The sequence below is a fragment of the Hydra vulgaris genome, chromosome 02 (genome assembly GCF_038396675.1).
Source record: "Hydra vulgaris chromosome 02, alternate assembly HydraT2T_AEP".
In the NCBI taxonomy this organism is placed as follows: Eukaryota; Metazoa; Cnidaria; class Hydrozoa; order Anthoathecata; family Hydridae; genus Hydra; species Hydra vulgaris.
The window spans coordinates 56,785,001-56,802,002 of NC_088921.1; the positions used below are offsets into that span (position 1 = coordinate 56,785,001).

At 24.7% G+C, this 17,002-nt stretch overlaps 1 protein-coding gene across 2 annotated transcripts in view; it reads right to left on the bottom strand.

The window, feature by feature from the left end:
• Nucleotides 1–16,761, bottom strand: part of LOC100211364 (transmembrane protein 223) — a 66,395-nt gene extending 49,634 nt beyond the window's left edge. The window contains exons 1-3 of one of the 2 annotated variants that reach the window (XM_065791458.1): nt 16,536–16,761; nt 14,729–14,804; nt 13,871–14,061 (exon numbers count right to left, since the gene is read on the bottom strand). In XM_065791458.1, coding sequence (XP_065647530.1) covers nt 13,871–14,061; nt 14,729–14,803 — 266 coding nt within the window. In that variant the 5' untranslated portion in view covers nt 14,804; nt 16,536–16,761. The remainder of the gene's footprint in view (nt 1–13,870; nt 14,062–14,728; nt 14,805–16,535) is intronic. The other variant, XM_065791459.1, reaches the window with a different exon arrangement.
• Nucleotides 16,762–17,002: the final 241 nt, after the last annotated feature.

The following is a 17,002-nucleotide window of genomic DNA, read 5'->3' on the forward strand; positions in this document are numbered from 1 at the left end:
GTTCTTTTTGAAGAACATAACAGCTATTTGTAGAATACACTAATTTAACTTTTATATATATATATATATATATATATATATATATATATATATATATATATATATATATATATATATATATATATATATATATATATATATATATATATATATATATATATATATATATGGGGGCAATTCCACAGCAAAAAATAAAAAAGTAGTCAAATTTTATTCTCTTTTTTGTCAACTTTTAGCAAATTAATATTGATGTAGACACATTAAAGTTTATTTAAAATATACCTTTAGTACTAAAATTAATTAATTTAAGTCAATTTTATGCTTCCAAAAGTTATGGTTTTTCTAATTGTGGCATGATAAAAAAAGTATCATTGTAAAATGTTATTTTAACCATGAATTTATTTGCATAATCCAAGTTAATTTAGTGTGTTGAAAATGGAGCTAACATGTTCAATTTGTTGGTGGTTAAATTTTATACTTTTATTGAATCTATTAGAAGAAAATAATGAAAAAACTTTTCCAATATTACATGTGGCAACTAACTTAACAAAAACATGAAAAAGTTTTGTTTTTTCTAAAGTTTTTTAATAATATATGCAAAAGAATATTAAATTACCTTTTTACATTTAAAGTTTTGAATAACGATGCTTAGTTAAATCACATTTTTATTTTAAATTTGTTTAACGTAAGTTAAAACTTACATGCATTTACTTAAGTTCTGGCGCTTTTTAGTTCTACAAGTTTTAGTTGCTTTCAAAATAAATTACATCATTATGTAATTCCTAATTAGTTAATATTTTTTTAGTAAAACAAATTGTTTGTACAAGAAATGCAATTAAGGAAAATGTCAAATCCATCAAATATATCCCTATATTTGTTAAATTTTAACCCCTTCCCCTCCTGTCTCAAACAATCGCATATAACTGAACGCACTCTCCCGCTTAAATATCTTAAAAATCTGTGATAGCAGTTTTAACGTCAAAATTAGTTTAAAAAATTTAAATGTAAAATACTTTCAGCATTTTTTAAAAATTCAACCTAATTAAAATAAGACAAATGCATTAATATAATAATTGTAATTTTGACAAACTAAAGATTTTTTTTATTTAATAAGTATTTCATCAAGTTATGATTACATTTCATACATAGTAATTTTTTAAAGTTAAATTCTTTTGTTACACAACTAAATATATATCCTAAGAATACATATAAAAAATCTACAATAATAATCGTTTGGTAAAATGATATAATGTAAGTTAAATATATCATATAAAAAATAATAAGTTTATTTTCTTTAGCCGGTCACCTCAGATAAATTTTTATACACTTTTTAAACTGGTATAGAATTCTTAACATCTTGTAAAAGTTTCCAGTTCAAACCGCTTTACTAATTCTTAGAAATCTGACCTAAAAGTTGAAGCAATTTTTTTACATAGGCAATTATTTGATAAAGTATTGCATGTGTAAGGTAAGTTAAAAATGGAATTGCCCATATATATATATATATATATATATATATATATATATATATATATATATATATATATATATATATATAAATATATATATATATATTTAATATTTAATTGTATATGTATTTATATAATTAACTATCAAAAAGTATATAAATGATTTTCACAATCTACAGATAAAGAGGGTTTACAAATTTGAGTAGAGCGTAGATACCAGCAGTTGTGTAGCATACTTCTAAGAACAATTCCGCTGTAAAAAGACATGAAAATATTTTAGAGAGGCGCATGAGTGATACAGCACTTTCTTGTGCAGAAAGACAAGGTTAGAAGTTTAACTTCAATTTTAGTTAAAAAAATAGTCATACATTTTTTAAATATAAAAATTGTATGCGTTTTTTAAATGTAAATTTTGTTAATGACGGACCCAATTTGACTCAAAAACCTTTTAAGGGTTGTGGGGTTTTTTTTCTATAACCCAGGCAGGCAACTTATTTGTGATTGTAGAAGCCTTGAAAAACAATCTTACTGTGCAGAACAAAGAAGTAACATTTTGCACTGCTGTATAGTCTTTTTTATTGCATCTCTAAACACTTATTTAACTAAATTTTTAAATAAAATATTTACAATTGTAAACATTTTTTGTTAAGTTTAACAACTTGAAGGGAAAAAATGGTAGTAAATGGACCTGGTATAGAAGTTTTTATGGATCAGAGACTTGATGTGTGTTATTTTACATGTATTTATATTTATATATATATATATTTGTCTGTGTATGTATATATATATATATATATATATATATATATATATATATATATATATATATATATATATATATATATATATATATATATATATATATATATTATAAAGCAAATTTACTTTGTAAGCAGTAAGCGATTTCAGTTAAGTGACTTTTTATCATTTTTTAACTTTTAAATTATTCAACTAGCGGTAAGATAAAATAAGTAATTAATTTAAAAAAAGAACCATTTCATTAACTTTTGAATGATGTTTATGTAAAAATATTTGTTACTAAAGTTTGAATGACAATTATGTTTGATATAAGTGCTATTTATTAATGAAAAAAACTCAAATAAAGTTAAAAGTTTATTTTTGTTTTATTTTATTGTAATGATTGATTTTTTGAGCTTGAAGCAAAGATCATAAAAACATAGTTTAGTTCTGATAAAAAATGATTGAATTTTTAAAAAATTTAAATTGTATATTTTTAATAAAACTAATTAATTAAATTTTACAAATTAAAAAATATATTGAAATTAAAGTTAATCCTTGGGTTTAACTTAACTGTCAAGTTTATTTAAAAATATTACTAAATATTATTCAATATTGAAATTTTATTTGTTCTTAAAAAAAAATTAGCTCATTTTTATTGCAATTGTTTTTTTCGGTTTTCCTTTCTTAATATTTTTTTTTTACTCAAACTAAATTTTAGATAAAACAGCTGCATCAAAAATTCGCACAAAGATAAACTCTATTTTTTTATAACACAAATTAAATTCCCAAGATTATTATTTTAATAAAAGATATATACAGCGATATGAATAGTAAAATAATAAACTATTAATAAATAGTAAATAAATTAATGTAATTTTTTTTTAAATAAAAAATCATTTGTAGTTGCAAAGCTGCAATTAAAAATTTTAGAAATAATCATTTTAAACATTCAATTTAAAAACAAAACAAAGTTTTAACATATTTTAATTCATTTATGCAAATGTTAGAAAAGGAGGAATTTGCTAATATCAAACATTTTTTTAAATGCAACATTAAATTTAATTATTTATTATTAAAAAAAAAATAAACTTTCCTTATAGTAATAATAAAAAAAAATCGTTAAATAACATTAAACTTGTTTTGTGGTAATTAATATTATTGCAGTAATTTAAAAAAGTTAATGTCTTTAAAAAATGAAAAAATAAAAGAGAATTTTATATGTCGTCAAATATCGTGTGAATTTTATTTGACGTCAAAGCATTTTTATTTTAAACAAGGCCTGATATATATATATATATATATATATATATATATATATATATATATATATATATATATATATATATATATATATATATATATATATATCAGGCCTTGTTTATATATATATATATATATATATATATGTATATACATATAAATATATATATATATATATTTGTTTATATATATATATGTGTATATATTTATACATTTATTGCACCATGAAAAAATTCTTTAGTCAAAGTCAAAAACTGTGCCTGTTTATTATGCAATGACTTAAATTTTTTTGACTTTACATTTTCATTTTAGTTACAATGATAATTAAACTTTTGAGAAAAAAAAAACTTTTGCAAGAACTCTAAATTGCTCCTGTAAACTGTTTAAGGCGAGTGTAGGCAAGAGCGAGAGCTAAAGCTCTCGCTTCCTGCCGATGCCTGTTTGTATATATATATACACACACAGGCATCGCATGAAGATAAAACGCTTTTATATTAAATAAACTCATCAGAAAAGATTTTATTGATGAGTCTTTTTATTGATATATCATCAATAAAGACTTATCAGAAAAATCTTTTCTGATGAATCTTCCTTTGATGAAACACAGTGTAAAATGAAGAAAAAAAAAATTTTGTAAGTGATTTTCTACTAGTATATAATTGCTCTGTTCTTTTTAAAACATTGAGTACTCTTTTTTAGAATACATTTTAAAGTTGTTTAAATATATATTTATATTTATATGTATGTATGTGTATATATATATATATATATATATATATATATATATATATATATATATATATATATATATATATATATATATATATATATATATATAAAAAGTCTTCTCAGGGGATGCATGCTTATATGACCGCACATATAATATTTTGTTATAACAAATATTTGCCATGGCTCCTTATAGTTTTAATTTAGCCCATTTAATGTGCTAAATAAAAAAATGCAAACTAAAACTAAAATTAAAAATAAACAGACTATAATCTGTAAAGAGAAATAAAATGAAAAATAAAAAACTGAACTAAAAAAATAAAAATCTTTAAGAATGATAAAATGAATAAAAAATAAAACCGAAAAAATAAAAGGATAAAATTAATGTTTGCTTTTTATTTTAAGTTAAAAGTGTTTCACTACAAAAGAACTTAGAAAAAATAAAAGTTACAAAGATATTTAATCCAAGCTTAATTACATAGAAACTTAATTAAAAATTTGAAATTTTGCTCTAATAAAAAAAAATATAAAACATTAAAAATTAAAAATTATCTGTTGGTAGGATTTAAACTCTCATCCAATGTGATATAACAGTCACGCGTCAGAAATGTCTCTATTAATCAAGACCTAAGTGCTACATCAATGTGGTGATTTAAGAAAATTAATTAGTTAGAAAATACTGAATAAAACACTTTTATATTAAATTAAGTTTGGACTGTTCAATTGAGACACTTTTAAACTAAAAAATATATTAGTTTTATGCTTTTTATTTATTCTGGTTTATCCTTTATTTATTTTATCAATTATTAAGTTTGTTGTCTTTCAGTTTATGGTTTGTTTATTTTTATTTTCACATAAAATTAGTTTGGTTTTTTCACGATTTTCAGCATTTTTAAAAACACACTATTTATCAATATAATGCAAAAAGTATGTGGCTAATTATTCAGCATACTCCTGAGAAGGCTTCATATATATATTTATGTATACAGGCAGGAGTAAATGAGATTGCTCAAGCGACTTGTTTGATATTTAGAAAAAAAAGCTCATATATCAAATGATATCAATAACTTTGTTTGATTATATCTTTGATAGCCTGATTTGCAGCAAAGTGCTGCTACATTGACTGAGGGTTGGGATGAGGCAGCAATCTGTTTTTAATTATTCTTCATTTTTTCTTCTTTTTCTGAAAAATTAAAGCGCAGATTTTTACGTAAAGAGCACAAAAATGATATTAGGAAATTTCGATATATCATATGAATTGGACATAGTGTATATATATGTATATATTTATGTGTGTGTGTGTGTGTGTATATATATATATATATATATATATATATATATATATATATATATATATATATATATATATATATATATATATATATATATATATATATATATATATATATATATATATATATATATATATATAGTGAAAACTAAATAATTATTAATATATATTTCAATTACATTACTAAAAGTTTCGCAATAGCGATCATCAGATATAATGCTATTGCATGAAACTTTGGGCATGTAATTGAAACATATATTAATAATTATTTAGTTTCACTATATTTGCTCTGCTAATTATATATCACGCTGTATTGAGCACTCTTACTGGAAATATTAACACAATTCCTATATATATATATATATATATATATATATATATATACACATGTATATATATATATACATATATATACATATATATATATATATATATATATATATATATATATATATATATATATATATGTATATGTATATACATGTATATACATACATATATATACATATATATATACATATACATATATCTACATATACATATATATATACATATATATATATATATATATATATATATATATATATATATATATATATATATATATATATATATATATATATACAGGTAATTCTCCTAGAAGAAAATTTGTTAAAAGGATACTTTCACCAGTTGTATGTGGTCTTCAGTTTTCCTGATAGATATGAGGTTTTGGACTATTCTAACTCCAGTCTTACTAGCTGTGATTCTTACTATTGCGTCCGAAAGGAGATGTAAACAATTTGTTGTTTGAGTTGGATCCCAAGAACTGGCAGATGAGATAACTCTAATAGATAAAGAATTTTGATTAGAATTCCTTGGCAAGAACTTGCTAACTGCAGTTGGATGGACTCCAAGAAAAGGTTAGTTAAAACTAAATTTTGAAATAAATATTGTATAATCTAGTTTTAGTATAACTTATTGATCGTGTGCGTTTAATAAATGTTTTGTTTTTTAAATTTTTTAACAAAGATTGTTGGCTAATTACCTTAATCTTAAGTAATTTTCAAAGGTATTTTTTTTTTTACCAAAAAATTGTAAACAATTTTTCTTTTGGTTCATGCATCATTGCTTTCCTTTTTTTTTATTCTGCAATTTGTTAATGGTCTAACTCAATGATTCCTATATTAAATTTTTTATTAACTGTCAAAAACTAATTTTTTCTGAAAATACCAACTACACAAAAAAAATTCACAGTTATATGAATATATTTTTGAACTCATTTATTTTTAATTTATACTACTAAATTGGTAAAAAAATTCTCTTTATTTGAACCAAAGTATCAATCTGAAATATGCACAATATTGCGTATGCCTCAGAAGGTTTGAGTCGTATCTATGTAAAAACATTGATTAAGCAAGGTACCCTTGTTTAGATACCAATTTTTTGTCAACTCATTTTTATTTATCTAGTTAAACTGTTGACATTTAATATTGGTTTATGTTTTGGCCATTGTTGATTACTGTAATATTATGTGATTTTTGTGTATTTTACTTTCAAATTTTAGTTTGGCTCCAAACACAATGAAGATGGTGCAGTTTTTAGATCGTATATGCAATGATGGTAGCTACAGTACTTTGTCTGAAGAAACTGCATATCAAAAAGCCAAAGAGTTATACGCAAAGCTATTAAGGTATATCTATTGCAGTTGTTTTTGAATTACTTAATTATATAAATTAATAATTTCAAAAGTATTTTAATTTATAATATTTTGTTATAAATTACAATGAATTGACTCGTTTAAAACTTTGTAGAAACTTTGCTTATAAACTAGCAGTTAAGTAAACAATTAAATTTTAATTTGTTAAGTAGTTAGCTATATAATAGTTACGCAGTAACCCAAAAGTACGAAAAAAATGGTAAAGGGTTTAAGAATTATTTTTGCTTGTTTTTTAAATTGATACTATTACTTGTCAAGTGCAATTTAAGTACAATAGGAGACAACTGTCTTATAGTTAATATAAACTCAAATCTTACAGTTTAACAGGAGGGGAAAGGGGGATTTGAATATAATCTGTTCTAATATACTTTCGACATTTATTCGAAAATAAAATCATTATTTGAAAAATTATATTAAAAGTATGGTTACATTTATTATATCTACTTATCTTTATAGCTATCTTGTCGCTGTCGTTACATGAAAAACTACAACTCTTTAAAAGCAGTTTTAAGTGGAATGCAGTGTACTCCTATATTTAGGCTGAAAAGCAACGTGGAAGCAAGTTCCATCAAAGTACAGAAGGTACACATTTCAATTGAATTGTTTTGCCTCCATTTGAATATTTTAATCTTTTTAATTTGTTTTTAGATGTAGCAAATTTCTTAAATTATGAAAATTTCATTTTAAAACAACTCTATATTGAACTTTATTTTAATTTTGAAGTTGTGATGGTATCATGATAACGTTCTTTCCCAAGGAGAGTAGCAGCATTAAATTGAATTTTATTGTAACCTTTTTTTTTCTTTTTTCTAGTGTTTTTAGTAATACTTTTTGTTGGCTTTCATTGTATTCATTTTCATTTAACACTTAAATTAGAAATCATTGCATATAGGGTAAAACCCTATATCCTTGGTAATCTTTATTGCGCTTTAAATTGTTGGGTTCATGATTTGAGTGAGGTTTAATTTAGTATTTGTAATTTTTTTCTGTAAACTTTTAACTTTCGTGTTATTCTTGTTACATATTTAAAAAGTAAATAATTCAATTGAAAGGTCATGAAGCTCTTGAATTACAGAGGCATCAAAAATTCCTTTTAAATTGTAAAGTAATTCTTGATAATCGGCAGTTTCTAAAAGCTAAATTTTAAACTCCATTTTTTACATTTTTGTGTAAAAAAGTGACATCATTTAACGTCAAACTGTTTATTTGATGCATAAAGTTTGTATAATTTTACAAGCTGATGATGCTACTGATAAAAATCCATCAAAAATTTCTTATCATATTTAAGAATTCTTATAATTTTATGTCTTTTTATTGATTTTGCATTCACAATGTACACAATCTTAACATTCAAGCTAAATATATATAATATAAATATATATATATATATATATATATATATATATATATATATATATATATATATATATATATATATATATATATATATATATATATATATCTAGGGTGCATCCAACGCCCCATTCATTCAAAAATTAATATATTATTTTTTAAAACTTTCTATTGGTTCTCACAAAAAAGAACATTCTGTTAAATTTTTTCAAAATTGAATGAGATTTGGGGGCCTCCTCAAGTGTGAAACTTGCAATGAGACCCTCAACAGAAGGAAAAAAAGTTTTTCAAATCTATGTCATGTTGGGTCTCAAAAGAAGCGAAATTTTATAAACATTTCAAAAAAAAATTTTTTTCAAAAGAATTATTATTTCTTGTTTTATTGCATAAAAATTATTTTTTAACAAAAAATTAAAAAAAAAAATTTCATGGTTTTTGTCAAAAAAATTTTAAGGTATTTTTAATATGAAAATAATGGTACCTCTTGAAATTTTTATAAAGTTTCATTTCTTTTGAGACCCAACATGGCAACACGTGAAAAACTTTTTTCTTCTGTTTAGGGTCTCATTGCAAGTTTCAGACTTGAGGTGGGCCCCCTAGAATCTTCATTCAAATTTAAAAAAGTTAACAGAGTGTTTTGTTAAGAACCAATAAAAAGTTTTAAGAGACAGGGACAAATCAATTTTTTAAAGTTTGAGGCGTTGGGAGCACCCTAATATATATATATATATATATATATATATATATATATATATATATATATATATATATATATATATATATATTTTTTGTTGTTGTTGTTGTCTGCTTGTATTTCACCTCTCCAAAGCCAAGAAGGCCACTACAGATGGAGGGTTACTCTGGTGCCAAACCCTAACGTTCTCCCAACTCTCTGACTTTCCGAAGAACACGAACCTTGACGAACAAGGCCGCTGCGCGAAGAAACAAGTTGAGCGCTGTACTACCAGGGACGTGGTGGTCCCACGCTCAACTTGTTTTGAAGCAAGCGCTCTACCACTCGCTTATGAAGCAGACGCTCTACCACTACACCACTACCGCATATATATATACCCTAATATATATATATATATATATATATACATATATTAGGTATCCCAACGCCCCAAAAAAAAAATCTTAGTTCATTGCAATCATCTGTGTTTATTAAAATATAAAATATTATATTTTATTAAAATAATATATTTAATTTTTTATTTTTTTTATGAATACTTTTTGTCAACAAAATATGGAAAAAACTTTCGGACAACATCTAAGGGTTGTATATATATACGTATATATATATATATATATTATATATATGTATATATATATATATATATATTATATATATATGTATATATATATATATGTATATATATATATATATACATATACATATATATATATATATGTATATATATGTACATATATATATTATATATATATATATGTATATATATATATATATATATATATATATATATATATATATATATATATATATTATATATATATATATATATATATATATATATATATATATATGTATATATATGTATATATATACTTTATATATATATATATAAAATATATATATACATATATATATATATATACATATATAAAAAAACTTGAAGAAAATTAAATTAAAAAGAAACTAAAAAAAAAGAAAGTTGTTTTCTATTTCATTTTTTAAATTTCTTTTTTAAAACATTTTAAAATAATAATATATTAATAAGTTTTTATATTTTGTTATAATAAATAAATAACTACCAATCGCATAATTACTTGGAAAAAAATTACTGAAGTTATGCGCTTGTTTTTAAAAATTTTAAGCAAACACCAATGTTTGTTTAAGTAAAAGTAAGGAAACATGATGTTCTTTTTTCTGTCATTTTTTTAACAAACGTTCACACATCATCGATTTGTCGCACCCTGAATATATATATATATATATATATATATATATATATATATATATATATATATATATATATATATATATATATATATATGTATATATATATATATATATATAAATATATATATATATAAATATATATATATTTTTTTTTTTTTTTTTTTAAACATCTTCGCTTCCAACAAGGCTGCAAGCAGCCACTAATTAAAGTTGGAAGTTACTGTAAGAGAAAAGATGAAGATTGTAGAGCAAGATAACGATTGACGGACGATTTAAAAGATTGCAAATTATATGAATCAGGAAAGCAAGATGAAGGAAGCGAATTCCAAAGAGCTGATGTTCGAGGAAAAAAACTAGACGAATAAGCGTTTTTGGAGCACTTAGGAACAGTCACAGAAAAAGGATGACACTTAATTGAATGACGAGTAACTCGAGAATGAATTTTAGTAGATGGCACAAGAGACGTTAGCTCTTTCGAGCAGTGCCCATTATAGTATTTGTAGAAAAGAGAAAGAGAAGCAACATTACGACGATGTGATAATGGTTGAAGGTTGGCTGCAAGAGCAGGTCCAACTATGTTTACAATGCGTTTTTGCACCTTGTCTAAAAGAGAAAGGGCATCATTAGAAGATCCGCCCCAGATATGGCAACAGTATTCCATACAAGGCCGGATTTGAGATTTATAGAGGTAGAGAATAGAATCCAGAGTAAGAAAGTGGCGAGCTCGATAAAGAGATGCAACCTTAGCAGATGCTAATTTTGCAACCGATTTGATATATGGTTTCCAAGAAAGATTGGAAGTAAGAGTTAATCCTAGAAGATGAAGAGTAGGTGACTCATCGAGTACATCACCGTTCATAAATATAGGAAGATCTAAATTATTGCGATAACGATTGGCTGAAAAAAATTGAGTTTTATCTGAATTAAAGTTCACCAGCCACTGTGAGCCCCATGCTGTAGCAGAAGTGAGATCCTTTTCAAGCTCAAATGCCCCCTCCAGGCAATCAGAGGGTGTTGGTTTCTTATCACGACAAGAATAAATGGTAGTATCATCAGCAAACAATGCCACCTTAGATGTGAGAATATCTGGAAGATCGTTAATTTAAATTAAAAAGAGTATAGGGCCAAGGATAGAACCTTGAGGAACCCCTGAAGTTACAGAATAAGAAGAGTGTTGTCCATCGAGGACAACTTTTATGCTACGATTGGAAAGGAAGGATTCAATGATCTTAAAGATGTTGCCGGATACACCATAAGAAGAAAGCTTATGGAGAAGACCAGCATGCCAAACTTTATCAAACGCTTTTGAAATGTCAAGAGCGATGGCCTTAACCTCTCCACCTTCATCTAATGCACGATAAAACCTGTCAGTTATTACTGTTAGCAAATCAGCTGTAGAACGAGAAGATCGAAATCCATATTGATGGTCAGAAAGTAAGTTATTAGATTCAAGATGAGAAATTAAGTGTTTGTTAATTAAAGATTCAAAAACCTTGCTTATGATAGGAAGAAGACTTATGGGACGGTAGTTAGACGAATCAGATCGCTCCCCAGAATTTTTGAAGATAGGGATAACAGATGCGGCTTTCCAGCAGGCTGGAAAACAAGACTCTGATAAGCACTTGTTGAATAGTTTTGAGAGTATAGACGACAGCTCTGGAGAACACTTCTGCAAGACAATAACAGGTATGTTGTCTGGGCCACAAGCTGTAGAAGAGTCTAGACAGGAAATCACTTTAGATACAGATGCTGAAGTGATATGAATGTCAAGCAATGAATCAACCTGTTTGTTGGCAATATCAGGTAGAACGCAATTAGTGGAATCAAGAGATGATATTGATGAAAAGTTTTTAGCAAACAGTTCGGCTTTGTCTTTAGGTGAGGTGACAAAGTCTGAACCATACAAGAGAGGTGGAATTATAGATTTGCCCTTATTATTGATATTATTAAAGATTCTCCAGAAGTCACGAGAGCCTAATTTTTGAGATGAGATACGAGATTTCATGACCTGAGAATAGCGGGTTTTGGCGTTAGACAAAACCTTTTTACAGTTGTTTCTAGCAGTAATAAACAGACGTCTGTTTTCTGGAGAATTGTTTTGCTGATAAATATGGAAGTAACGGTTTCGATTGGCAATCGCAGCAGCACAGTGTGAGGAAAACCATGGAGGAGAGTGAGGCTTGGCCTGGAATCGTCGAGAGGGAATAAAAGATTCCATGCCAGCCTGAATCCACGAAGTTATATAAGAAGCACATTTGTCGACAGGAAGTTGAAAGATTTCTACCCAAGGGCCATCACGAAGAAAATCACGGAAAGAATCCCAGTCAGCTTTACTGTAGTTGTAAGAGGTTCGATAGTAGGGGTATTCAGGTGATGAAGAAGAATGAGATATTAGTTTTAAAGAGATCAAACTGTGATCAGAAGCACCTAAGGGTGAATGTGGAGAAACTGAGCACTGACTAGGATCAGAAACAAGACATAAGTCGAGTAGAGAAGGTAAATGATTAGGGTTGTCAGGAAAGCGAGTTGGAAAGTTGACTATTTGAGTTAGGGATTGAGAAAGGCAAAAGTTGTGGGCTTTAATGCCTGCAGAGTCACTGACACTAGAGCCAAGCCATTCAGAGTGGTGAGCATTAAAGTCACCGACAACAACTATATTAGCTGATGGATAAAGAGAGAGGGCTTGGTCAATATGATCAGAAATATATATATCATATATATACATATATCATATATATCATATATCATATCATATATCATCATCATCATATATCATCATCATATATCATATATCATCATCATATATCATATATCATCATCATATCATATATCATCATCATATCATATATCATCATCATCATATCATATATCATCATCATATATCATCATCATATATCATATATATATACATATATAAATATATATATCATATATATACATATATATATATATATATATATCTATATATATATATATATATATATATATATATATATATATATATATATATATATATATATATATATATATATATATATATATATGTGGATATACAGCCTTCTCCATTTAAAATTTAATGCCAGTGTACAAAAAAGCGCTGGCAGGAGGGTCATTTTTAAGTTAGCTTGCGCGATTAAAAAATAATAGAAAAAAAAAAAACAGGTAAAAAAAGCTATTTTTTTGAACAAACAAACATAAAAGTTTTGTTGCGATTTAAAACAAAACGCTTTTTTTTTGGCAAGTACTTTTTTATGCGATCGCCAAAGTTTTTGCAGGCGTGTGGGAGAACGTAAAAAGACTTGAGCGCGAAATTGCTGGCTAAATGGAGAAGACTGCATATATGCATATATGCAAATGTTGTGGTCATATGTGTTTTCACAAAACTTTAACTTCTAAAACATTTCCAATACTTTTCAGGTGGAATCCAGCTAAAAAATGCAGGCATATGATAAAGTAATGTTTGGCTCATATAAATTGACATACACCATTGACCAAATCCAAAAACACCCAGCATACTCAAAACTTTGGAAGAGCGAGTTTTATTTTCATAGATTATTACATCTTTGGAAAGATTCATAAATGTTGATGTTTTCCGAATGATCTATAAATATAAATTACATTAACATTTCAGTTAAAAGAACTTGAAATTAATTAATGTAACTAATGTAAATTATTTTTAATGAATTATTTTCATATAAATTCTGAGTAAAATTATTTATTTTGAAAAACTTTACCAAAAATCAGAAACAGCACAAAAACAATGTAAGAAAAACACTTGATTCTTATGATTTCAAAACACATAATTTTGAGTTAAACTAAAGAACCGCAAATTAAATTTTGCAGATTTGTTGATGACATTATCTAACTCTGTTCAACAGATAAATTCTTACTAGCCCTTATATATCTAAAGATATTACTGGCTAATTAATTCAAATTCATATTAAAACAATTTATAGAAGTTGAAAATTAAAAAAAAAAGGGTATAAAATAATTGTTTAATAATTTGTTTTAACAATATTGTTAATGTTGATTTTTGTCACATTTCTGAAAATTCTACATTATAGCATCAAAAGTAAGAGGATAAAATTTTAAATAAAATAAGTTTAAAAACAATATTTTTACTTATTGATTCAAAATTTGTATTTTAATTGTGGTCTACCACCTTGAATATTGTATATTTTACTTTACATAAATAAATATAAACATATTTTAAAAAACAACATGAGTATATAATTTAAATACCATAAAAGGATTAAAGTTTTACAAACCTTTTTCAAAATTGAATAATCAATAGTAATTAATTTTCTTGCTATTAATGCCATAAACTGGCTACTACCAGCCATTCTAAATTATTAAAATTCAAAGGAATTATATATTAATATTCAAAATAAAATAATTTTTTTTTGAATATCTATATATTAATATTCAAAATAAATTTTTTTTAGTTCTTTAATAAAGAACTGAGAAAAATTTGGAGAGGTTTATATATTAATGGATGAGAAATATATATATATATATATATATATATATATATATATATATATATATATATATATATATATATATATATATATATATATATATATACATATACATATGTATATATATATTAGTGATGTACCGATAACACTTTTTTGGCCGATGCCGATACCGATGCCGATGGATAGGAAAAGGCCGATACTGATGCCGATACCGATGAATTAACTAATTATTAAAGTTTTGAAGATATAAAGTCATAGAGCTTTAAATTGGGTAAATTTTTTCATGGAATCCATACTGGTAAACAAATACTTAGACCCAAATAAATAAACTTGCCTGTAAACAAAGTCAAAATAAACAATTTTTCTAAAAATTCTAAGCGATGCATAAAGTTTAGATTATTTATTATTTAATAATTATCAAAATGCAGGATAAAAGTATTAAAATGCCATCGGTAATGCATATCGGTAAATTAATAAAAAAAGGCCGATGCCGATACCGATTGTACAAAAAGTGGCCGATTAAGCCGATGCCGATTAATCGGTACATCACTAATATATATATATATATATATATATATATATATATATATATATATATATATATATATATATATATATATATATATATATATATATATGTATATATATATATATATATATATGCAAATTATTTCTTTTCAAACTCTAAGAATAGGCAGTTTGAATTTGATGCCTCTTCTTTGACAACATGGGGCTAGCCACTAGTTAGAATTCATCAGTTACCACAAACCAAAGTCTATGGTTAAGGTTTTTTTAAATTGTATTTTTAATATAGGACCTGTTTCAACTGCCAAGCTTGAGCCCGTTTCAATACCTCAAGATTGCATCTCTCTTTTTTCAACAAATACATCCATGGTTACAGCTGAAGCAAGTTATCCTCTCTTGTACTGTCAACTAATACACAATCTTGCAAGATTTTTCATTCAGTAAAGTTGTACTGTTTTAATATAGCTATTCCTTTATGCTCAAAAAAGATTTATTCACTTTTCATTTCCTAGAACATTGGTGCTAGGACTTGCTCTTACTAACTCTTTACTTAAATAGCGGTTTCTTGTTAACTTGTCAAGAGTGAATTAATTAAAAACAAAAAATAAAATGTTATTTATTACTATAACCTTATTTGTAATAATTTTGTGATGAGTGTTTACTTTTGATTGTGACAGATATAAAAAGATTATTAGTTTTTTACTTATTATTATTATTGTTAAATATTTACAAACTAAACGTAATAAAATTAACACTACAGTAGAACTCTTTTAGTGCAGATGTTTTACTTGAAGATTAATTATGTTCTTAATTACTTGCTTTTTAAAGACAATGAGAAACTATAATAATCAAACCCACATAATAAAATTATTTATTTATTTTTATATATATTTATATATTTTATATACATTTATAATTATTTATTATTAAAAACTATTTATTAAACTGGACCAAATAGAAATAATTGACATTATTTTAAACATTCATTAATATTTTATTAGAAAAAATTAAATATTAAAATAAAAAAATACGGAAAATAAAATTTTGTGATAATATATATTTTACATACATTGTAATTATAATTAAGCTCCTGTTTCACCAAAATTTTCAAGATATCAACAGATTTGAAGTTAGAAGGTGGATATTTTTTTTGTGTGTGAAAGATTTGTACTAAATTAAAATAGACTATATAAACTACAGAATTCTAAGCTTGTGGAGATCAATTGTTGTTCAAGAACTCGATAAAAAGAGTTTATCATCTCAACTCGTCTTAAAGTAAATATATTTAGTTCTCTAGTTTGTAAAGCAAAAAGTATAAATTATGAGAAAAAAGCAAATAGAGCAACTAAAATCAACAACAACAAAAAAAGAATATACTGTAGTAAAAAAAATCTTTTAAAAAATTTAACTTGAAATAATAAAATATAGAAAATATAAAAAAGTATAGTTCAATATGATTCATATGCAACTCTATTTCTTTATATCTTCTATATTTTATTAATTTAACTTAAATTAAAAAATGTTTACTTAAAAAAA